Source organism: Mustela putorius, unplaced genomic scaffold (genome assembly GCF_011764305.1).
Source record: "Mustela putorius furo isolate JIRA1106 unplaced genomic scaffold, ASM1176430v1.1 tig00000450_pilon_pilon_pilon, whole genome shotgun sequence".
NCBI classification, from domain to species: Eukaryota; Metazoa; Chordata; class Mammalia; order Carnivora; family Mustelidae; genus Mustela; species Mustela putorius.
In genome coordinates, this window is record NW_025421385.1 from 3,364,996 (window position 1) to 3,390,890 (window position 25,895).

Here is a 25,895-nt window from a genome sequence, read left to right on the forward strand (position 1 = left end):
AAATTATTTTTTATCTTTGACAAATAGTAATTGTATACATGTAAGGGTCCATTTAGTGTGCAACTTGGTGGCCTAGGTGTGCGCTTGATTACTGTGGTCGGGGTAACAAGCACCTGCGTCGTCTCACACGCGTGTCAGGTGTATGGGTCTCGTGCGGGTGTCGTGGGGACCCTCAGGAGCCAGCTCAGCAGGTTTCAAGTACACGCTGTGCGGTCTTTGCTCACAGGAGTCATGCTGTATATCAGGTCCGAGAACGTCTTCATCTTACGACTTAAGGTTTGTGACCTTTTCCCCCTAATATATATATATATATTTATTATTCCACAGTTATTCATGTGGAAGTTAATCACATATGTAAAGGGACCCCCTGTCATTGTCTGGTATTGTCACTCAACCACTGAATGCCCTTGCAGCCCCTTTGAGTGCTTTGCTTTCTGAAACTCACACAGGGCAGATGGTTCCAGAAATGTCTGGACACACAGAAAAGCTGCTCAGAAAATGAACACTGGAGGGATCAGTGCTATCCCGAGTCCCTCACTGCTTGCTTTCTTTCCATTTTAATTTTTGTTCAGACATTATCTCTGCATACAAGTAAAGAGAATTGCATGTTGACCACCATGTACGTGTCCCCCAGGCTCCGTGATCAATTTGCTAATCCTGGGGCAGCTGCACTCCCCTCCCCCGCCTCTTTTTTTTTTTTTTTTTTTTTTTAGCTTGCTGGTATAGTTTAAAGCAAATCTTAGTCATCATGTAATTTCAGCCATAAAGACTTCAGTATAGATTTCTAATAAGAAATGGCATTTAAAAAAAAAAAAAAAAACTCCTTCAATTATATGCTATTTTCATGCCTGATAATAATCACACTTAACAATATCTTAATACTTGGGCCAATTCAGTCTCCCTCAACTCTCTGAAAAGATTCTTTTTACAGTTGTTTTGTTCGAGTAAGGATCCTTAAAAGGGTACAGGTGGCATTGGATTGGTATGTCTCTATGTCTGTTTTCATCTCTAACGGCCTTTCTCTCTCTCTTTTTTTAATTTTTATTTTTTTTTTTAGTGTTCCAAAATTCATTGTTTATGCATCACACCCAGCATCTCATTTCTATTTAATGGTGATCTTCTTTAAAAATTTTAATTCCAGTATACATTAGCATAGAGTAGCAAATTAGCATACGGCGTTCTGTTAGTTTCGGGTGAGTAATACGGTGATCCCGCAGTTCTGTACGTGCCCTTGTGCCCATCACAGTAACTGTCTCTTTAACCCCCGTCATCTGTTTCACCCATCCCCCACGACCTCTCCTCTGGTAACCATCAGTTTGTTCTGTGTGTAACAGTCTCTTTTTTTCTTTCTTTGCTTTGTTTCTTAAATTCCACATTTAAGTGAAATCATACGGTATTTGTCTCTTTCTGACTGACCTATTTTCACTTAGCACTGTACCCTCTAGATCCATCCTTATTGTTACAAATGGTAAGATTTCATTCTTTTCTATGACTGAGTGATACTACACACACATGCACATGCGTGCGCACACACACGCACACCTCCTATGTCTATTCATCCATTCATGGCCATTTGGGCTGCTTCCATGGTTTGGCTATTGTAAATAATGCTGCAGCAAATATAATAATGCATATCGCTTTTCAAATTAGTGTTTTCATAACCTTTAGGTAAATACTCGGTAATAGAATTACTGGATCATATGGTGATTCTATTTTTAAGTTTTTGAGAAACCTCCATACTGTTTTCCACAGTGGCTGCACCAGTCTGCATTCCCACCAGAGAGGTTTGTGACCTGTGACCTCCTGCTCCCTGTTTCCCACAGACAGCCCTTATTACCTGCCCGTCTCATCTGTACTCCCATGAGTTGGGGTTTTTAGAGTCTGTGTGTGAGCTAGGACAATGTTCGTCTTTCTGTGTCTGTTTTACTTAGCGTAATACCGTCTAGGTTCATTCGTGTTACCACTTAGAACAGGATTTCCTCCCTTTTTAGGGCTGAGTAATATTCTACTGCTATATGTAGCAGTCTATATATAGCAGTAGAATAATATGTAATATATATTATATAATATATATATAATATTATACACACACATACACACGTGTGTGTGTGACATTTCCTTTATACAGTCATCTGCTGACAGACGTGTTGGTTATCTCCATGTCGTCTGTTGTGAGAAACGCTACAGTGAACGTAGGTCCTGATACCTGCTGAGAGAGCGATTCCGTCTCCCTCAAATACAAACCCAGAAAAAGGGTTGCTGGACATTGGATAGTTCTGGTCTTAATGTTTTGAGAAACCGCCGTAGTATTTTCCGAGGTAGCAGCGTCAGTTCGTACTCCCACCCTTAGTGCCCAGGGACTCCCTTTTCTCCACACCCGCCCTGACACTTGTGACCTCCACCTGTTGGGCGGTAGCCATCCTAGTGGGTGTGGGGCGCTACCTCATTGGGATTTCGCCCTGCATTTCCTGGTGGTCGGTGATAGTCAGCCCCTCTTCCCGTACCTGTTGGCCGTCTGTGTGTCTTCTTTGGAAAATGCATGTTCAGCTCCTCTGCCCATTTTTTAACTGAGCTATTTGGGATTGTTTTGCTATCCAGTGGTATGCGTGGGATGTTTTATGTCTTAGATGTTGCTTCCTTTTCAGATACATGATTCGCAGGTGTTTTCCCGTTCTGTCGCCTGCCGTTCGTTTGGTGACAGTTTCCTTTGCCGTGCAGAAGCCTTGTAGTTTGATGTAGCCCCACTTGTTCGTTTTTGCCTTTGTTTCCTGGGCTTTTGATATCATATCCAAGAAATCATTGCCAAGACCAGTGTCAAAAAACTGTGTTTTCCTTATGATTTCCTCTAGGAGTTTTACACTTTCAGGGCTTAAATGTCAGTCTTTAATTCACGTGGGTTGGTTTTTGTATGGAAAGATAAGGGTCAGTTTCATTCTTCTGCATGGGGTTGTCCAGTTTTTCTAGCACCATTTTTGAAGACACTGTCCTTTCCACATCGTATATGGTTGATGCCTTTCTTAAAGGTCAGTGGACCGTATACCTACAGGTGTGTTTCTGAGTTCTCTGTTCTATTCCATTCATCTGTATGTCTCTTTTTATGCCAGGCCTATATTATTTTGATTACTAGAGGCTTATAATGTTATAGTTTGAAATCAGGAGGTGTGATGTTTTTAGCTTTGTTCTTCTTTCCTCAAGATTGCTTTGGGGGCGCCTGGATGGCTCAGTGGGTTAAAGCCTCTGCCTTCGGCTCAGGTCATGATCCCAGGGTCCTGGGATCGAGCCCCGCATCGGGCCCACTGCTCAGCAGGGAGCCTGCTTCCCTCTCTGTGCCTGCCTCTCTGTCTACTTGTGATCTCTGTCTGTAAACGAACAAACAAACAAACAAACAACAAAAAAAGATTGCTTTGGATTTTCAGGGTCTTTTCGGTTCCATACAAATTCTAGGGTGGTATTTTTCTCTTTGAAAAAAAAAAATTGGAATTTTGATAAGGATTTCATTGAATGAATAGATCACTTTGGATACTATTGACATTTTAACTATATTAATTCTTCCAATTTTTGAACATGGAATTTCCTTCCATTTATTTTGTGTCTTCTTCTGTTTCATTTTCTAATATTTTATAAGTTTCAGTCTACATATCTTACATCTCCTTGGTTAAATTTATTCCTAAATATTTTTTTTTCTTTTTGATGCTGTTATAAATAGCTTGTTGTTAGTGCATGGGAACGCAACTGATTTTTGTATATTGATTTGATATGTATTAATAAGTATGTATGTTGTAAGGATTTATGTTCTTGTCAGAGTGTAATGAATTGTACATTTCAGTATTTCTTAAACTTACCTAAAAATCTAAAAAAAAAAAAAAATTGACACCTTAGGTTAGCTGTTTTCAGTGGTACGGCTTAGCATTTCTGAAACCACTCTGTATATTCTGGGCCTGAGAAACGGCATAAATATATTAAGCCCGTCGTCAGTAACATTTCTCACTGTTGCATGAGGGATTACAAATATGGAAATGGGGAGCATTACAGTGCACACTGAATTATTTAGCTGCAACTGGAGGCATGTGTATGAATTCATCCTTTTTAATATCCCTATACATATATCCAGGTAGATAAATACAGAATGCACATTTGCATATATGTATATATAGTTATATGAGACGCTCTCATCTGTACATTATCCGTGAGAGTCCGAGCGGCATTGACAGCAGTGGCACATGTAACTCCGGTACTTACGCGTTAAGTACCCCGCTCATTGAAAGGAACTTGTATTTCTTTGAGAAATAGGAATGGCTGATACCAGGGCTGGCAAGATATGTGATGAGAAAGTCAGAAAGTGTTGAAAGAATCATGAAGGGTGTCGGGCGGATACAGGAGCCAGCTTGAGGGGATTCCTGTTGGTCAAATCTGGGATAACTGGAGAATCAAAATGCGTATGTGATCATGTTATTGTGAGTCCAGACTCGTCTACAGGAATGAATGAGGAGAACAGAAAGCTCTTCCTCTTCTTCCCGGGAGAATGCCGCGTGCCAAATACAGGAGCGGTGACAGAGTTCTGGCCCCAGCACTTCCCTGTACCGTTGCCAAAAATGCAAAACCTGATTCGAATCGTGAAGAAACATCAGGTGAATCGTAATACCCACAATGTAGGAAACATCAAGTTCAAGAAACACAAGGGAAAGACTGTGGACTTGTTCTACATGAAAGGTCACCAAATGGGCCCGAGAGCCAACTGCCATATGGGACCTGCGGCTTGACCCTGCCCAGCGGGATCGATAGTGCAAGGGTATTATTGGGACGGTGCATGGCATTTAAATGCGGAGTTTTAATTAGCAAATTGTGCTCTGGCAAATGTGTGGTAACTTTGTGATTCTGTTTCTTGGGATATATCAGAATATTCTTTTTCTTAGGAAATATGCAGTGAAGTTGTGGGGTAAAGGAGCTACCAACCTGTTCTCACATATTCAGAAACTATATATATATGACTATGGTGTTGTGCGTGTAGATAGGATAATAGATAACAGGTAGATAAGGGGGGGGTTCACTGAGAAGGAGAAACAGAGAGGACAATGTCAGTATAGACTTTCGTAGTCTTGCAGGTTTTTGTAAGTTTGACAAAAATAAGTCATAAAAAGATAAATTAAAAAAGAAATAGGAAAAATTTAAATAATTATTGAGGAGTATGCGAAAAACTGCAAGTTGCTGTTCATACTCCCCAGTATCTTGTCTCATCATGGTTTCTAGTGAGCTGTCCTAGCCCGTGAGGACAGGCCAGTGATCCCTCAGGGAACCACGGGCTCTCGGGCCAGCGGGGATCACAGACCTCACACCGTCCAAGCTCTCAGCTCATTCTTGAACTGCCTCTGGCCTCTCCTGGTGACGTGGTTTTCCCGTCTGTGTTGGAACACCTCATCACGTTAGCACGTCTGGGAGCATTTGTTCTCTTGGTTAAACCAGCTGTCGCCAAGGGTTAATACCGCTCATTCCGTACCGTCACATCTCATAGAACATTATCTGCCTCCGGGTGACGGCGGGGCTCTTCCCCTCGTTCCCTAACTGTTCCAGGTGCTCTCGGGCACCACAGCAAGCTCACAGGGCGGGTTCAGCCCCTGCTCAAGTTCCCGGGGAAGCACAGTGAAGTCTACCGGACAGAGCTCGACGGAGGTCCCAGTTTCGGGATTCGGTTGCTGCAGCCCTTTCAGTGAAGTCACATCTTTGCAAACCGTGTTTTCAGAAGTTGCTCTAACGGGAAGCAGCTCCCCGTGAAAGCCAGTGTGGAACAGAAAATGAGGGGCAGCAGCCAGCGGGGTTCTAAGGTTTGTGAGGTCATGCTCTGCCCAGCTCTTTCCACCTGCGAGTTCCAACTTCTTGGATTATGAAGTCTCAGTGATACTCACCTCATGCTTTGGATGAGTTCTTACATGGGATAAGGTCCGTGAAAGGACTGTGGAATGTTCTACACGAAAGGACCAAATGGGAAATAGAGTCACATACTTACAAAAGAAGTTAAAATGCTGCGCAAATACCAGTTCTGAGCAACTTCATGAATACACTCTGGTGATTTTCTGTTCAGTGAAGCTGTAGTCTTGAAAGTTTATTTCACGGAATTGACCTGATCCCTTAGTAAGCGTCCTTCACCACACTGTTTCCAAAGAGGGCCTTGGAAAGGTGGGATTTGATGTTCGTCTCCATGTGTCCTCTGCCTTTCCTTATGGACTTCTTTCTGGTCCTGAGGAGCAAGACGGCCGGAGGCCAACAACCCAACAGTCATTATGCTTAACACTTCCCATTTGCATATTACTTTAAGTTTTACAGTATAGTATGGTTTGAATGATTCACTATGTCGATAGGGCTTTAATATTTGAGACCTAATAGTACATCAATATGTAACAGTAACCATTAGAAGACATTTTGCTCTTATATGCAGTTGTCATTGGTAATCAGAGGGAGCAGGATGTCCTAACCCATCTATTAGAATTGAAGCTTAATGACAAAATGAAAATCCTGGGTCGAAGATTTTCATAGACCGTGAGAGCTGAAAGGTATTTTAAAGGCAGTGCGCTTTGGCCTTCTTGTTCTACAAATGAGAAAGGGAAGGCTCAGAGACACGGCAGAAGGAAACCCCAGAGTGCGCTGCCCCTATTGAGGCATGCCTTCTTGGTCTCACTTGTATGACAACCCAGTCCTTCCAGAAGAGACGGAGAACAGCGGTTCTTCCCTCTCAGCACTGCACACGGGTCCCATGAACGGGTGCACTCTCAGAATTATGTTATCAGAGGAAAGAGTCTGCCTGTGCATCGTTTTTATCGGGACTCCTCTGTGGGGTGACTAGGAGCCCACCTGTGGCCAGCTAAAGTGCCCCTCCCCAGAAGAAAAAGCAAGTGTTCGAGATTCATTGGTTCAGGAACAGTCTATATGTAGGGATAGGTTTTTAGGCATCATGGTTTTTGTGTGTCTGGATCTAGGCTTTCAGACTCTGTCATTATGACTTAGTCTCTTTATTTCTCTTATGCTAGCTTTTCTTTGGGTTAGCCTCAGTCTCAGATAAGCTCTTTCCCAGGACTTTGGGGGAAAAAAATATACAAAACAAATGGCTCTAATTAGTGGTGAGGGAGAGAGAGGGCATGTTAGAGTAGAATCTTTTCTCTCGAGTTCTTCAAAACCGGCAGTCATCGAGTAGGATCTTGTTTACAGAAGACGAAGGAACAGCGTGAGCTTGTGCGGTGTTCAGTGCTGGTGTACTTGGGAGGCGTTGGCACTTCAGAGCGTTCGTAACATTTTTCACGCAGACTTTCACTCCTGCAGGGGTGTCGGCCCCAGAGTGGGTCTCGGGGGGGATGTCTGCAGCTGGAGGGTCACGGAGATGGTATGACTGACTGCTAACCAGACAGACTGATAGCAAAAAGAGTCACAGAACTTGGTCAGGAGGCCAGTGGTTTACCATGGTTGTGTGTGCAACACACCAAGTAGGACACACAGGTTCAAGGGGCCGGGGGAAGCCGACCCCAGGTACAGGAGGTGAGGCCGGAGGGGAGCAGAGCACCCGCACAGCAGAGAAGCTGGTTTTGGAGCAGACACAAGGAGACACAACAGCAGGGGAGAGTCCGGTCTCTCTCGCCACTGGTGCTGAGGCATAAGAGTGCTTGCTGGGGGTCTGTTGTGATGCCGTAGGGCCATGTTCATTAGTTACTTCTGTTGTTCTCTCTGCTTGGGAAGCTCTTCCTCCAGATTTCTGCAAGTGTCCCGTCTTCACTCCTTCTCGGGGGGAGCCTTCAGGGTGGAATTCTGTCAGTTTCTGAGCGTGCCTGTTCCAGAAATGCATTCTGAGACTGGGGTACCGCAGCTGTTGGAGCACCCACGGGGGCTTGCTTCTGAGACAGACCTGAGCTACAGCTCCATTGCTCACCCGATGTCCACTGCCCTGGGGCGGGACCCATAATTGGGTCTCTAAAAAGTAGTTATTCCTTTTGGCATACATGACACCTTGAGCAAGTGATCTGTCATACTTCATTTTCTGGGGCCTGTGTGGACTCGAGCCTGCTTTAGGTGGGAAGCAGAGACATGGGGTGAGTAATCAGCTGTTCCTGATAAGGAAGGTGGGGGAGGGTAGGCTGATTCCGGGGCAAAAGGTATGAGGCTCCAGTGGAGTCTGTTCAGATGTCCGGTGCCACGGAAGCCTTCCGAGGGCATAACTCGCTCCCTCCACAAGCCTTGGCCGTTAGCATTTCCCGCTCCCTTTCTGCGCAGCACCGCCACCACCTGTCACACTGTAATAGTCACTAGTTTATTTTCTTCCACCTCGAGTGTAAGTTCCTTGACTGGATCTCTATTCTGGTAACTCCCTAGCATCTCTTTGTCGAGAAGAGTGCCGATGTGTAGTCGATTGTCAGGATCGCCAGCCCTGTTTGTGGGGTGATTGATTGATGGATTATTCATCGACGCTTTCACGTATGAACTCACATTCAGTCGTTCTGCAGACACCCACGGAGAACGGTGGTCAAGAATAATGCCAAGTGTTTGCAACGACGTGGATGGAGCTAGAGCGTGTAACGCTACACAAAATAAGTCTGAGAAAGACAGATACCACATGATCTCCCTCTTGGCCGAACTTAAGAAACAAACAAATGGAAAGACAAAGGGGTGGGGGAAAGAGAGAAGAGAAACACAGCGAGAAACAGACTCTTGAGTCCACAGAACACACCGAGGGTCCGGGAGGGGAGGGGGCGGCGTGGGGGTGAAGGAGATCGCGAGCCGCGACGGGCACGGGGCGATGCACGGACGTGGTGAAACACTACGTTGTACGCCCGACACGAATACAGCACCGGGCGCTGACGGGGCTGGGGTTTTGAGAAAAGAACTGCGAGGAAAAAGCCTTTAGGAGCAGGAGATACCTGCGTGGTCATAAAGAAGAGAAAGGTGGCTTGAGACCGTGTTGCGCAGACGGCGAGCACCGTGTGTAGAATGTGGGAGGCCGCCCTGCGACGGGTCTGTTCTTCCAAGTTCAGTGGGAAGCCTCAGGACTATTTCAAGCCAGGGAATAATGAATTTTATTTGGTTTATAAAATTTGCCGTGGCTGTTGTTTGGAAAATAGGCTTAGAGGGGACACTTCGTGGAAGGCAGTTTCTTGTACCTTTACAGAGAACACAGGGCGAGCTTGTGCTGGAAGTAGCCATGATTCAGCCTTCCCCTTCCCCAGACCCCATCCACCTGCTGCTGTCCCTGCTCCCGCTCCGAAGCCCGGAGCTTTGGACTTGCAGTGCAGCGGCCGGTACTGCTGTGACGGTGACTGTGAGAGCGGCCGCCTGCTGTCCAGGGAGGAGCGGAGGCCCGGCTAGCGCGGTGCCCCGCTGGTGCAGATGAATGGAGAGGAATAAATTCTGCTTCCCGCAGTGCAGTGCGTATCAGCTCACTTGCTAGCATCGTACAGTGTTTCCTTCCGTTAGCCAACTTTTGTACTACTTTTACTGATTATATAGAAACCTTCAGAAATAAAGAGGTAATTTGTAAAATTTGATATTTTAATATAAGTAAGTATACATGGAATCTATAATCCTAAGTCCTAGCAATTTTAATTTTCAATCTATTTATAGTAGATTATAATAATTAAATAATGCTCTGTAAAAGCATAGTGTGGAAAAGCATAAATGTATATAAAGTTATATACATTAATAATAAACTAAGGGGTTATATGTCTTATTTATATATGTTAATTATAAACTAAGGGGTTTTTAGTTTATTATATTTAGTTATGTCCTTTCTTTTTTTTTTTTTTTTTAATTAAAAGTACCAAGACACGAATATGCAGGGAGTTGTGTATGAACTCAACAGCTACATAGAACAGCGGTTGGATACAGGAGGAGACAACCAGCTACTCCTCTATGAATTGAGTAGCATCATTAAAATAGGTAAGAAATGTTTTGTGTTCCTCCAGTAGAAAATTTGAGCCGAAGTTTCTTTTATTCCATTGCAGAAAATGGAAAAAGTAATGTACTTTACTATAAGGCAAATGCAAGTCATTTATTTACTTCTATTTTGGGGCTAAATTTGAAATGAAAATATTTTTTTGTGAAACTACCAAAATGAGTCAAACCTAAAAGTTCCTCAGTTAACTAATTCCAAAAAAGTATCTGTCAGATATATACATGGAATGTACTGTGCTCTCTAAATAAAACCTGGTTTTCTTTGGACAGTATAATTTTATTGAATTAATCACATCTTTATGAAGGAAATTGTTAATTTTTAAGGAACAAAAACCATTTTAAATTTATTTGGGAGATGACAGGCTTATATACTGTTATCACCGTTTTACTGATGAGGAAGCTGTGTCAAAGACAGACGGGCCAAATATTTTAGGCCACATGAGTACGAAAGTGTGAAGCAGGAGTTAGGGTTAGTATCTGTTCTCTGCCGGGATAATTGCCTTCCGATGGCCCCGAAGCAGTGTTAGGAACGTGTCTCGTCAGTGATGACATGTGGATGTGTATATATATATACACCATCCTTTTGGGTCGATGCTATTATCAATCCTTCATTATTATGAATATCTCATCCGGTATTTTTTTGTACTTTAAAAATTAAATATAGTTCTTAAAAATATTTCCAATAGTTGTGATATTTAAAGTTTCCCAGAGACACTGTCGCATAGAACATTGGCTGCTGTGTGCATCTGAGGATGTCACGTCCTAAAGTCTCCAACAGCTGATGAATGATGAACGAAAATGCTCTAATTACGGGACTGAGTCAAGCCACGAGTTAGCTCGCTCGGCGACTGCATGCCCATTGCTTGTGTTAACATAAGTCCTGTCACAGAGACTCCTTTCTGAGGTCTCGCCGTAGAGAGTTCATATGTGCTCTGTTCTTCCATTGAGATTAGTTTCTTCCCTTCTTATTACTTTGGCAGCCACAAAAGCTGATGGATTTGCACTGTATTTCCTTGGAGAGTGCAATAATGTAAGTATCTAAATTTAGATTTTGGTGCTCTAGATAAGAAAATGTCGTAAGCTTTTGTAAACAGATGCACTGTGTTATAGACAACAGAGACGGGGGAATTGGGTCCTTCAAACTTATTTTTTGTTCCCGTTCCATGTACAGTTCTTGCCAGCTGAAAGTTTCCCAGCATAGCATAGGATCTTTGGGCTTAAAATCTTATACTTTATTTACTGCTTTAGTTTTGGTTTATGGTATCCTGTCTTAGGATTGGCATTTCCAGAGTGACTGTTGGGTGCAGAAGCTGTTTCAGCGCTGTGGGCTCTGCCCTTGCACCGCACATTCTGCAGTAGAGGAAAATGAGAACAAAAGTTCAGCGTTTTTAATGTGATTTCCCAGATTTCTTTAAGGAAACCCCAGCAGTGCGGGGACAGAGTTACTAAGTGGGGGTCCCCGAGCTGTGGTGGCTGTAGCTGACACTGCCCATGGCACGGGGCTTTTCGGGCCCTCCGGTCTTCTGTGCAACAGGCTGGGCGCTGTGTTTCTGGCTTAACTTCCTCAAAGCACAGGCCACCATCAAATGCAGCGTGTACAAAGCACTTTTAAAAAGTACTTCAAGATATTCAGCTACTGGCATTTGATTTTTGTTTTGATATTAAAACCATATATGTAACATTTCAGAACGTTCTGTACCAGTAAGAATTATGTTCATAGTCAAAATATATAGAAATCATTTATAAATATATTTGGAAAATTTTTGCTGTGCATTATGTGTTAGGCATCGTTACTTGAGATTTGGAATGTATTTTTGCAATGTAATACTTGTATTCATGAGTAATCAAAATGTGTGCTATTTATATTATATAAAATGTTAATAGGAAGAGAGACGCAAGTGTTCTGGGATGTTTGATAGCACTCCTGAATAATACAGCAGTCAAAGGACGAACAGTAGTTGCACAAAAATATTTCTTGGCTGATTTACTGAACCCATAATGGATGCTCTTCGTTTCTGCAACCTTTCTCTCCCTCCGCATAGTAAAAATTTATGTTCCAGCATTAAAAGCTCCTTAGGACCAGGACCTTTCCTTACTCATCTTCACACTCACCAGCATCTCTCCCCATGTCTTCCATGTACAGAACAAGACTATTTGTTAAATTGAATTCTTCAGGTATCGCTACTGCTTCTCAACACTTCAAATGATACTTCAGGCTAATGGCTACGCCACTAAAATAACCAGTGGGTCTCGTTCTTTCCCGTTCATTCTAAAACCTTATTTCCAAAATTTTACCTCTTTGATCTACTTTGCAGTTATGTTTAAACTGAACGGGTGTGTATGTCAGCTCGGGTGGTCATGAGTGTGCACATCCCCGTGTGACGCCCCTGGGACCTGCAGACAAGTCCCGGGGCCTGGCCTCGGCAGCCGAGTAAATACCACGTGGCCCTTACCCTTCAGCCACAGCTGTTTGTGACCCAAACTCGGACCACCCCAGTTCTCTGCTGAAGCCTGCTTCCCGGACTCAGCATTTCTAGCTGTTTCCATGAAAAGGAGTGAGTGAACCCTGCAGCTGAGACGGCTGGTGGGGTGACCCTCTTCTGCTCGGTGTGAAAGAGAGCGGGCAAGTGGTCTGCGGAGGTCAGGAAGGGCAGGCGGCGAGAGCCCAGGGCTCTGGGGGGTGCGAGCCTCGGGGAGTGCTTGGCTTTTAGAGCCTGGATTTAGATTTCCGAAGCCCATATTTTTAGTCATTTCTCTGTCTTGGTTTTTGGTTTTTGTGTTTTCTTTTTTTCATTTTTTGGGGTTTTTGTTTGTTTGTTTGTTGTTTGGGGGGGGTTGCTTTATTTTTACAAGCCCGAGTATATGTACATTCCTGGAATATGTGATTTAGAAAAAGCTTTTGTGTCCACAATAAACTGTATATTCTACGTTTATTAGTTCTAATTCTTTTTACTTTCGTAACTCGAGGGGAGAGGACGCTGCATCCCGGCCCGGCGCCCGCCGGCTCGGTGTTCCACGCGCTCCTGGCCTCGGTCGGTCTCGCTGTGGCCGGCGCTCGGGGCCACTGCCTCCCGCCTTGCGCAGCAGCATGGCCCCGGGAGCAGCGGAGCAGCGCCAGGCCTCGCAGCCCCGTTCCGGGCGTCCACGTCCGTCTCCTCCCCGGGTGTGAGCTCCATACGCTTCTCCTTGAGAGACTTCAGCCGAGCCTGCGATTATGTGTTTATCCGTGATTCGTGAGATCGTCCCACTTTCTCACTAGAATGTGGCCTTCATGGAGGCACAGACCTCGTCTTCCTGGAGGGATTCTTGTAGGGGATAGTCACTGCATCGTGCTCACATTTTTCTGTGAATGTGTTCTGCGCAGGCAGCTGTGCCTTAATATTTCCCTGCCCTCGGGACTTCTGTGGGTCAGAAGAAGCTATTGCCTGAGGTCGGAAGCTCAGTGCAGTGTTCTATCCATCCTCCCTCCCTTCCTTTTGGAAAGTGGGTCCCACACCTAGTGTGGAGCCCAGCATGGGCCTTGAACTCCTGATCCTGCATTCAAGACCTGAGCTGATCAAGAGTCAGACATTTAACCAACTGAGCCTCCCAGGCCTGAAGTGTTTCTTCAGCTGTATCTACATAATTACCTCTTTCTTTGCTCTTCATTTTTTTTTTATGTCTCAAGTCTTCCATTTGGAACCACTTTTCTTCTGTCCTGTAGAATTTCCCTGGATGAGTGTGTGCTGATGGGAAACTCAGTTTTTGTCTACCTGAGTATGTCTTTATGTCATCATTTTCTTGAAATAAATCTTTGCTGTAAAGTTGAGATTGATAAGAATTATCTCTCTGTATATTGACTTCAGCACAGTTACTTTTGGGTTCTTGCTTTGTTTTTCTCAATCTTCAGTATAATTTTTTTATTCCCTGGATATTTTTTTAAGTTTGTCATATGTTTCTTGGGTCATAACTACATTTAACATTAGCTCTACGCCTCTTTCATATTTTTTTTTAAAGATTTTATTTGTTTGTTTGACAGATAGTGATCACAAGTAGTCAGAGGCAGGCAGAGAGAGAGGAGGAAGCAGGCTCCCCACTGAGCAGGGAGCCCAATGTGGGGCTCGATCCCAGGACCCTGGGATCATGACCTGAGCCGAAGGCAGAGGCTTAACCCACTGAGCCACCCAGACGCCCATCTCTTTCTTATTTTTTATATTCTCTCTGAATTTACATTTCTTGGCTTTTGTTTCATCCATCTCTCATGGATGGCGGCTTATTTGCTCGTGTGTTTTATTTTCTTTTATGTTTTAACTGTGAATCATAATCTTCCTTGGGCCTTTTTAAATGGCCATTCTTAAGGACTCTGTCTAAGCTCCTTTCGTGGACACAGCATGTGTATTTGTTTTCGCCAGTCACCTAAGGCACCACTAATCCAGGACTATTTAAATTATCTCATGAGGTTTTTGTTCAGGCGGCAAAGTAGTATGGATTCAAGCCGTACACCCACAGGATACACTGTTATGATTTCACAGAAGATGTTTTTATTTTCCCTCTAGCAGTAAATCAAGATAATCTGGGGTCCTACTAATCTCCTTGTGGCTGTGAGTGTAGTTGCACTTCCAGCTAAAATGAGGTGTTGGCCCCTGGCAAGTCCAGACTCCCTGTAGGGGTCCTGCTTGCCGCAGTGGCTTCCTAAGGGGAGGTCAGTACAACTAGGCTTTGCTGCTCTCAAAAGCAGTCCAGCTCAGGATTTGCTTGCCTCCAACGTTCCTCTATTGGCTTCTTTTTCGACTTCTGTGGATTCCATCCATTCTTCTCAGTCCAGCAATGCATTAAAAGGGTTGTAAAATGTGCTTTGTCCAGCCTTTAAATAATTTTAAAATTATGTTTCTCAGGAATATCATACTATCTAATCTGCCCTATTGCTTGAATAGATGCTGACATACTTTAAAATGTAAACTAACGATATTCAATGAAATATATTGTCTCTATATAAATATTATATATGTATATATATACATATATATGTGTATATATATGTATATAGGCCCATGTGAGCAGATACGTGTGTATTTTCTTAATACAAGGTGGCGTATTATAGATATTTATAAATATTTTTCAAAAATTGCTTCAGGACTTTGAATCATAATTATAAAGCCTCAAACAACTCACACTTATAACCGAATGTATATGATTTCATGAAAAAAATATAATAATGTAACCCAAGTGGACTGAGATAAAGTTTTTAGTCTATATCAAAAATATCGAGGATTAATATACAGATGGGAGGAATTATAAAATTCTTATACAAGGATTAAATTCTTTTTTCATAAATAAGAATCAGCAAAAATAATTTCTAAATTGATACATTAAGAAATAGAATTTAAACATTTTAATATATCAAAAGTTCCACTAGAATTAAAACCTCATATCAGTATTACCAGAGAGAAAAACATTTAAAGAAAACATGGAAAGTTAAGGAAAAGATAGAAAACAAACTAAGTAGTATTAAAACACTAAAAATAAAACATAAAATAGATCGTGGCACTCCATACAAAAATATGTCACAACAAAATTGTAAGTAGAATGGGCCCATCTATCAAAAGAAAAAGTCTTAAATTAGATTTAAAAACCCCACAACTGCCTTCTCTTTTACAGAGACACATATAAACAAAGGACTCAGGAGTAGTTAAAAATAAAAAGGCAATTTTAGGTCCATCTGGGTGGCTCAGTCAGTTAAGCCTCTGCCTTCGGCTCAGGTCATGATCCCGGGGTCCTGGGATGGAGCCCCGCATCGGGCTTCCTGCTCAGTGGGGGTCTGCTTGTCCCTCTCTCTCCGTCCTTCCTTGCGCTCTGCTTGTGTTCCCTCTCCCTCAAATAAATAAATAATTTAAAAAATAAAAATAAAATTTAAAAAGGTAATTTTAGATGGAGCAAATCTATTCCGGAAAAATGAAAGCAGAAGGAGAGCAAGCACGCAAGATCCATGATGAAGTGGAATTTGGGGAAGAGAGGCGTTAAATTGGACAAGAGGTCCCTTGGGATTTGTGAAGTGTGTAGTCTGCATGAAGGCAGAGCTATTATGAAGTTTATGCTGTAAATATTTGATGCATCAAAATTTGTAAAGCAAGCACCCCCCCCCCCAAAAAAGAAGAGTACAATAATAATTTTAGGATTGACAGATCAAAAATACAACTCCGAGAATGTTAGTAGTATCAATGAGTAGATTTATCCAAAAAATGTATCTACCTAATTTTAGGACTTACCAACATGGATTTCCCTCTCTTCTTTGAGTTAGACTCATTTTGATGCATTTAGCCTCCATTTAAGAATTTCAGATCCCTATAATGGCTAAAAAACAGGGAATTAATATAAATAATGTGTAATGTGACTCTTTATTGAGATATTGAGAGTGTAATATTTACAAAAATGAATTGTAGTATTGCTCAAGCTCTGGACAAAGTTGTTCATAGAAGAAAATCCACATTCTTGAAGTATTAAACATCTTATATACATTTTTTATGCATTAATAAATAAGAGACAAAATTAATTCATTAATTCAGCACGTTCTTACTAGGTATGAGTACATGGTAGTGTTCACGTACTAGCGACGCGGTAGTAAATTAAAATCTCTGCCCTCTTGGGATTTGATCCATGCATTTAGTTTAATCCATGCATTTAGAAAAAGAAACAAGAGAATCTGAAAACTATACAGACATAGGGACACCTGGGTGGTGTGGTCAGTTGAGTGTCTGACTTTTGGCTCAGGTTGTGATCTCCAGGTCGTGAGATCGAGCCCTGTGTCTGCTTGAGGGCTCTCTCTCTCCCCCTGCACCTCCACCCCTCTCTCTCTCAAATAAGTAAATAAATCTAAAAAAAAAAAAAAAAAAAAGACTATACAGATATAAGCTATTTGCTAACGTAATTACTAAAGAAGAGAAAACACAATATTTATGTTTAATAATTTAGAAGATACAGCAATAGGTGGAATGAAGATAAGTTAAAAGAGGATGCGTGCAGTAATAAATATGAAATCTAGACACAATGGACAGGTTTTTAAATATATGATGTATATGTAATATATATAATATAAAGTATATATTGTCCCATTGAATACGTTGAATGCAAATGATCATAGAAAACCTAATAGGACCAGTAAACGGAAGAAACTTGAAACAGTGGTAAAATAAAGTTTTTTAAAAAGCCACTAGGACATATATTTCAGACTGATTTTTGAGTACAAACCTGGTTCAGGCCGTTTGCTGCCCCTGGGAACAGTGACGAACCAGAGTAGTTTCCCTCATTAGATCTTGCCTGTGCTTTTCTTGTTCACACTCGGCCGCACGTCCTTCAAGAGAGAGAATTCCTGTGCATTGTCTCAGAGCTTGGAAGAAGGACCACTTCCCAAAAACTGATTCTGGAATTGTCCCATGTGAGTTCCAGGTCACCACTTTGTGAGTTGGACAAGATGTTTAAACTTCCTAAATCTTAATTTAACTTCCATTGGTTAAATGTTATGTCATGAATGCTTCTCCTTCAGCAACCACTTAAAATACCTGCTGTATACCAAACAGCTATGCTAAATTGCTGAGCATACAAAGATTATAAAAAACAAAACAAACCACCGTTCCTGTCCTCAAAGAATGTACAACCAGTAGAGGAAGTGGAGAAGTCCGCAGCTCAGTGTGCAGGGTCTTGCGTACACACAGAGAGAAAGCCAGGGTATCCTGGGACACTGAATTTGATGGGGTGCTCAGGTGCTCCCCTTACAAGCAAGGCAGATGATGAGCTCTGTTGAAGCAGGGGTTGGCGGGCAGATGACTGAAGACCTCTCACTGCAGGTAAGAAGGGGGATCAAGGTTTCTCGGGCCGAAGCAGCGTCTGTGAGAAATCCCGAGTTAGGAGAGGAAGGAGCGAATTTCTATGTCCTGGTCCTTAGCAGAGACTGACGTAATGATGCATATAAGGTATTCTTGAACTATTTGTTGGGGGGGAAAAAAAAACAAAAAAAAAACCTATCCTTTCCATGATAAGATCTTGGTTAATTAAACTTGCTGTTTGTACAGTTTTTCTGTTTTCTGAGTCTTTTACTCTGATACATAACATACTTTATAATAGTATCATTACGATTTTTCTCATGTTATCTGTAAGAGTTGTTTGTAAAAGCTGAAAACCTTTCAAACTCATAAAGTTTTGGATAGCTTTTCATATATTGGTGTTAAAAACCAGTTTATAGCAAGTACTTTAAACTAATTGCATGACTTTCTTCAACCACACGATGAACTTCAGTAGGTTGATTTTTTTTTTTTTATAGCAGTTTTAAAAAATTTTTTTTTTTTATTTTCAGCATAACAGTATCATTGTTTTTGCACCACACCCAGTGCTCCATGCAATCCGTGCCCTCTATAATACCCACCACCTGGAACCCCGACCTCTCACCCCCGCCCCTTCAAACTCCTCAGATTGTTTTTCAGAGTCCACAGTCTCTCATGGTTCACCTCCCCTTCCAATTTCCCTCAACTCCCTTCTCCTCTCCATCTCCCCATGTCCTCCACGCTATTTGTTATGCTGCATAAATAAGGTTGATTTTTAAGGCTCATGCAGAGTTAGTTCTCTCTTTAAAGTCCCAGGTGAACCCAGGGGCCAGCTGCTCCGGCCAGCTGCGTGCATCTAAATTCATTTACTGTCCACTGCCATCTAGTGTCTCGTGAGAAAAATAACTCCAGGGAAAGCCTAAATAGTAGTAGACTTTTAAAGAATTTCTAAAACTTAACTGATTGCGAATTGAACCTTTAACATAAGAAATGAAGTTTCCTAATAAAGTAGTCTTTGAATTGTTTATGGGAAGGAAGATCAGAATGATGTCTACAACCTGACCTGTTTAATTGATGTCAATGAACCGGATTTTCCCATTTCATCAAAAAATCACGTTATTTCAATAAATTCTGAGTCATTTCTAGTGTTCATATTCCACCAGATCTTTTTCTCCTAATTTGCTTTTTTGTAATTTGAATGTTTTCTTATGGCTTCATTGAGTCAACCTACTGGTTATGATGATTGTTTCCATTACCTAACCTTAGAAATAAGTATTAAAAATTGCTGTTATTCCAGAAATGTTGGTTCGTTCATAATGGGTTTCTTTGAAAAACTGAAGAAGCTAATTTGTCCCCCCCACCCCCCACCCCATGGCCGGTCTCTTTGACGGTCCTCGGCAGCGGAGGACTAACAGTCAGTCAGGCCCTGGGAGAACCCTCAGAGGAGAGAAAGACCAACAGCAGGACCGGTCAAGCTGCATGTTCTGGACGCTGGTGATTTGTCTCCCCCCCCCCCACCCCCCGGAAAGAGTAGAGGTGGTTGAGGTTTGAAACTTTGGAACTTTTCCTTGTTTTTAGTTGTTTTTATCTCTAGCCCCCCTAAAATATGTTTGTGCTAATAGAAGCTTTCATAGATGATACAGTATGAGCGCAGGAATTAATTTTAGAGACTCAGTTCAACATGGCATTTTATACATAAATGATGTAAGTACATGCATAGTAGTCTGAATGCGTTCTAAAATACTGTGTGGTGATGTTTGATAAAAAGCAGTTTCCACTCACCCTCCTATAAAATAGTTTGTTTTTTATCTTAATAATCTGAACATCCCAGGAAAAACCCTTATGTCAAAAATCATGTTTTTTTAAAATAAATTTACTCTAATGAATCCCTGAACTCTATCTCAGAAACTAGTAATACACTATATGTTAATTAACTGAATTTAAATAAATATAAAAAATAAAAATAAAGTTACTATTTCCTTTGTAAGTTTCCCTAGTACTTAGTTATACCCATATAGGTTAATTCAGTAATGCAGCCCCTTTGCCAATGAAAGATGCAAATTATATCTTATCAAATCAACTGTGATTACTTTGAAACACTAAGAACTGAAGCAAGACTTGCCTTGTCAGGTCACAGAATGTACGACAAGTTTATAGTCATTCCGGCAGTGTGGTGGACAGATTGACTGACCGGTACAGCTCTGAGAATTCGGAAACACCCACGTGTTCTCAGGTTGAGTATGTGGCGACGGTGGTAGCGTAACTACTAAGGAGTGACCGACTGTTCAGTACACAGCTGTCCATCTGATGATTTCCGGAGAGTAAATAAAGCTGGGCTTAATGAATCTTGCCCATCCCTTGAGTCCATGCAAAACTCAGCCTCTAATTTAGAGGTCTGTTCCTGACTTTTTCCACTTACAATAATTGCTGCCCATGAGTGCGGTCAGCGGCAAAGGTCCTGAAGGACAGAAAGCACGTGCTGTCACGGAACACGGAATTCAAACCAGCGGCTGATCTTCCCTCGGAAATGGATGTCACATGGTGCACCTTTGCGCAGGGAATTGTATGGAGTAAAACACAGAAACGGAAGAGGGGGAAGGCAGTGATGCAGAGGGAGACGTTGAGGCCGCGGCAGAAGGAGGGGAGAAGTTGAAGCCACGGCAGAAGGAGGGACAGTCCTAGGTCGGTCCTCATTTTCCCTTCCCGCCTGGGCTTTCGGCCTTCGTCTGATGATTTCTCAGTCCGCTTAGCACTGGCCTCTGGCTGTCATTTGGAAGCATTTCTATTTGATAAATATGAACAAAAATCATAAGGTCATTGGTAAAACAAAGATAAAGTTTCCACAGTAAAGGATTATTTAATTTTTTGGTAACTATTATCTACAACTTTTCAGATTCAATCAACCAGTTGAAAGATTTCTAAACCTTTTATTGTCAGCAAGCTTAATACCTAGAATAGCTTTCCATATACCCTTGGTGCAGTGTTTGCTATCTGTTTCTCATGCCTCGATAGAAACCCTACATAGAAAGGATAAATAAATATTTTATAATATTACAGATATGACCTTCTAAAAATATAGGATTATATTAGCTATTCTTAGGTTATTGACTTTTGAAGGTTAATTATAACTTGTAGATATTATTAAATCTAGCCCTAAAGAGCATATAGCAAAGTCATCCAAAAGAGATGTCTGTTGTAGATCTTCAAACAACAAACAAAGCCAAAGACTATTTAAAAAAAAAAAAAAAAAAAATCCAGGGCGTCTGGGTGGTTCAGTCCGTTAAGCATCTGCCTCCAGCTTACGTCATGATCCCAAGGTCCTGGGATCCAGCCCCACATCGGGTTCTCCCCTCAGTGGGGAATCTGATTCTCCCTCTCACTCTGCTGCTCCCCTGCTTGTGCTCACTCTCTCTGTCAAATAAATAAAATCTTAAAAAAAAAAATCCAAAGCTGCTGCTGGGAGCTTGCCCCAAAGTTTACCTTCTGTCATGGTCCTGGGAAGCTCTGTAGGAGGGAGGCAAACCCCTCAGTTGTGTTCAAGTTCGTTTCCTAGATTCCGTCTTTGGTAAAGAAAGCATCCTTCTTGTGATTAACTTTCTCAGAGTTTGAGAAAATCATGATCATTTCTGATTTTTCTTCAGGCTAAATACACCACATCCTTTATAGTGCTTTTCTTGCGGTCATTCCTTCTTCCTGTTCTGGAACAACTCTTCTGCCCTTCCCTCATTCTTAAGAGAGGGCGGCTCACTGACTTTTTTACTGTGGCGGGGACAGACACTACATCTCATCGAAGTCTGGATGTCATCTATACCACACACGTATTGGCGTGTAGTGGAACTGCGGTAACTCTAAAACTGGTGACGTGAATTCTAGGCTCTTTAAAAATAAATACGGTGAAATTTTCCTTTGCTGTCTTATATGTAGTTACATTTTAAAGATCTTTTTAAAGCAGAATAAACATTTTTAACTTAATCTCTTAAAAAGAATCTTTAAAATGTATTTCCCATAGGCATTGATTGTACTTAATTACAAATGCTGTGTAAGCGCAGTCCTAACTAATATAGAATAAAATATTTTGAACTTAGCTTCGAATCTAAGTAATAATGATTTATTTAAAGCAGCTGGGGGTGCACCTGTGCTCTGCCTCCCTCCCGTCTCCCCACTCCCAGCTCCTAGGCTTTACTGTGATAGGAAGATTTTTTAGGGAGAAGGGGTGCACTGACATTATAGAGCTTGAAAACCAGGCATCTATTAAGTGTATAATTATATCCAGCTCAGTGCTTTCAGCTAGAATTTGCTTAGTAATAGCAAGTATTAGTAGGAACACAGCTTAAGAGGATTATCTAATCTTACTGCCTCAGAGGTCTTCAGACTTTAACTTCCAGCAGTCCAATTTAAGATTAAAGTGCTGGGAGAATTTACCTGAACTTTAATATTTTTCAGATCGAGTAGCTAGTCATAATACAGTTATGCTAAAATATTGCCCCCAATCTCTAGGTGATTTGTTTTGATTAGCAATTCTTACTTAGTAGAAATTTATTTAAAATATTGGATTTAATCAAAATAACTGATCATATTTTTAAAAAACACTTAGTCTTAAAATAGTCTCAGGATTTTACCTTCTCTACCTAATCATTGAAAAGGGAAACTTGTACCCAGCTTTGTCCAGAATACTTTGGATTTTTGCTATTACTAAGCAATAAATTTGCTTACTAATTACTAATAAATAATTACTAAGCAATAAATTTGCTTAGTAATAGCAAGCATTGGTAGGAACATGTATAGCTTAAGAGGATTATTGAATCTTAAAAAGATTTTTAAGGAAAATGAAAAATATAACCAAATTAATTTGACTTGTAGTCCCTGATCCCGTCTCCAGATGTGTAAGTCCAGCCTCTAGGGGAGGTTGGGAGGTCGAGCCTGATGTCTGTTTCTCGACAGTACCTTGACCCCAAGGACAACTTTTTTTTTTTTTTTTTCCATTTTATTGTTTCCTCTATATCAAAATAGGAAGCTACTTTAAGAGTTTTTTTTTTTCTGCCGAGGCATTCGTTGAAGTCCTGTATCTAGCCTGTATTATGTGTCCTCTCGGGAATGTGAGAGAGAATTTCACCTCACACACCCGTTCGATCAAAGCACTTTCCTCCTCATTTCCTGTCTCTCTCCATTGGCTCACTGATTGCTTATGATAAGTAGGATCTAGGAGTCGTCCTGCAGCTCCGAGCGCAGGGAGGTCTGTTAAACATGTTCTTTCTTCTTGCCAGAGTCTGTGCGTCTTCACTCCGCCTGGAATCAAAGAAGGACAGCCCCGGCTCATCCCTGCTGGGCCCATTGCCCAGGGGACCACCACCTCTGCCTACGTGGCCAAGTCCAGAAAAACATTGCTAGTGGAGGACATCCTTGGGGTAAATGGCTTTTTACGCTGTGACACTTGTAACCTGAAGTATTTATTTTATAAAGCTGACATATCATATTGATATTATGATTCAAACCATTTTATAAAAGCATTAGAGTAAGATACAGGTCAATAAATGAATTTGTATATAAACTAAAATTTATCCTCAGAAAAATCATATCTTGGGGCGCCTGAGAGGTTCAGTGGGTTAAAGCCTCTGCCTTTGGCTCAGGTCATGATCCCAGGGTCCTGGGATCGAGCCCCACATCAGGCTCTCTGCTCAGTGGGGAGCCTGCTTCCCTGCCTACTTGTGGTCTCTCTCTCTCTGTCAAATGAATGGATAAAATCTTTTTAAAAAATCATATGCCCACTGAGAGCTAGATTTGAATAGTTCTTATTTTAACACATATCAGTACAGTTAATCATAAAATGTATGTTTATATTGATGTAAACTAAATGATCACTGTTCTGTGTTATATCATCCTAGCAAGATGGCTATGGATACTGTGTACCATGCTCCCCCAGGTTTTAGTCATGTCCCGCAACAACCACCTGTGACTTCTGATGTGTCTGTGCATGGGGCCATCCTGCTGATTGGGTTGTATTCAGCTGGGCTTGCTTATGCATCTGAACTGGCCGTCACTTAGCAGTTGGCTGGCTGCTGAGGGCCTCAGTTCTCTGTGTTTGTCAGTCCCCTACCTCCCCACCCTACCCCTAAGGAAAGCTGGCCCGGAATGTTCTCACAGTGGTGGAGAGGTTCCGGAGAGTAAGTGAAACATGCAAGTGAGTTTTCAAGCCTCTGCTTTCATCTAATTTACTTTGCGTTAGCCAAAGGAAAGCACATAAGCAAGCCCAGATCGGTACTGGAGGACACTGACGAAGGACACGCGTGCAGGGAACATGACGGTCTTCCGCACAGTATGTGAGCGTTCTGATGAGACGGTACCACCTAAGCCTAGACTTCTAAATGGACAAGTGTGCCAATGACTCTAGTAGAGGTGCTATGACATTGCTCGGGGGAAGTGCTGAGTGGGAGTCCCAAGAGCTGGGTTTTAATTCTAGTTTTGCCACTAATTATCTGTGCAGATAGAGATATGGATGAAGACAGTTGCTGAAAGATGAGATCTTCATTATTAAGATGTGGGACACTTGGGTGGCTCAGTCAGTTAACCTCTAACTCCTGGTCTTGGCTCAGGCCATGATCTCAGGGTCGTGAGGCTGAGCTCTGCATCGGGCTCTCTGCTCCGCCTGGAGTCTGCTTGAGATTCTCTCTCTCCCTCTCTCTCTGCCCCTGCCCCCTCTTTATGTGCACTTTCTCTTTCTCTAAAGCACATAAAATTTTGTAGAAAGATAATTGTTCGACAAGATAGAAATGCTAACTACCACTACAATGGCAGTCATATTACAATGTATAAATATATTGAATCAACAGTTTTATACTTTAAACTTAATAATGTCATATGTCACTATATTTCAATTAAGTGTTAAAAGTAGATACTATACAAGTTGTCATTTGAAAATGTTCCATTGTATATGCAGGCTTTCAAAAGATCTGTGAATTACAAATAGGTATTTGTACTGTTCTTGATTTAGGAAAAGCTTCCTACAGAAAACAGAAATCAGATAAACGGAATGGTGCTTTGGGTATCAATTCATTCAATTTCCCTGTCTTCCTTTGAGTGATTTGCTAAGCTAGAAAGTTAAAAGTCAAAAAACCAATTGCTTTTTTCACAAGTAATTGATAATTATTGGATGATTTGAATACTTCATGTGAGCCTTTGAGATTCAGTCAGAATGACTGTTATTAAAATGCACTTCTGTGTTATTCTAACCTTCAAAATAGAAGAGAAACCATTTTTTATATATATTTTCCTTCATACGATATTTATACACCGGTAAAGCCCTTGAAAGAGTTCCAGTACGTAGACGGTGATGCTTAACTATGTGTTAGCCATCATAATTACGTTTATTGTCTCATGATTGATGCATATTCCAGGTTGACTGGATTCTCCTGCCCCGGGTTAAAGCAGCAGTAAAGCAGCATGTGATGTGGGCACCTGTTGCTGAGGATGAGCGTTTCCTTAAATGTGGCATATGGTGTCCGCCTTTGTGGGTTTCCTTTGAAAAGGGCTGCCCATTTTTCATTACAAGTATTAGGCAATTTCTGGCAGCAATAAGCATCCTGACATAATGATTCCACCTCTTTTACTGAACGTATATCTTGTTCTCCTTGGATTTCTCAGGATGAGCGATTTCCGAGAGGTACTGGACTGGAGTCGGGGACTCGTATCCAGTCGGTGCTCTGTTTACCGATTGTCACTGCCATTGGCGATTTGATCGGCGTCCTCGAGCTGTATCGGCACTGGGGCAAAGAAGCCTTCTGTATGAGCCACCAGGAGGTGAGGCTCGCCGGTTGAGGAACTCGTTAGTGTTGTTCAGCTAATAAACGAATGAGTATTTAAAATCACCATGTGCTTAACAATGTTTTGATGGTTTTTTCTTTTTTAAGATTTTACTTATTTATTTGACAGAGATCACCAGTAGGCAGAGAGGCAGGCAGAGAGAGGGGGAAGCAGGCTCCCTGCTGAGCAGAGAGCCCGATGCAGGGCTCGATCCCAGGACCCTGAGATCATGACCCGAGCCAAAGGCAGAGGCCTTAACCCTCTGAGCCACCCTGGCGCCCCTGATTTGATGGTTTTTAAAAACCTTTATTTTTGTTTTGTAGTTACTTGGAGAGAAAACTGATTAAATTAGAAATATAGTAACTTATTTTAGTAAGAATC

General features: G+C 41.8%; 1 protein-coding gene across 3 annotated transcripts in view; it reads left to right on the top strand.

Annotated features, from left to right (window-relative positions):
* The window catches only part of PDE10A (phosphodiesterase 10A), a 231,585-nt gene that overhangs the window by 134,934 nt on the left and 70,756 nt on the right, over positions 1 to 25,895 (top strand). For 2 of the 3 annotated variants that reach the window (XM_004769572.3, XM_045080063.1), the window contains exons 4-7: positions 9,789 to 9,909; positions 10,905 to 10,954; positions 22,982 to 23,122; positions 25,356 to 25,511. In XM_004769572.3, the coding sequence (XP_004769629.2) occupies positions 9,789 to 9,909; positions 10,905 to 10,954; positions 22,982 to 23,122; positions 25,356 to 25,511 (468 nt within the window). Of the gene's footprint in view, positions 1 to 5,879; positions 6,127 to 9,788; positions 9,910 to 10,904; positions 10,955 to 22,981; positions 23,123 to 25,355; positions 25,512 to 25,895 lie in introns of those variants that run through there. The other variant, XM_004769573.3, reaches the window with a different exon arrangement.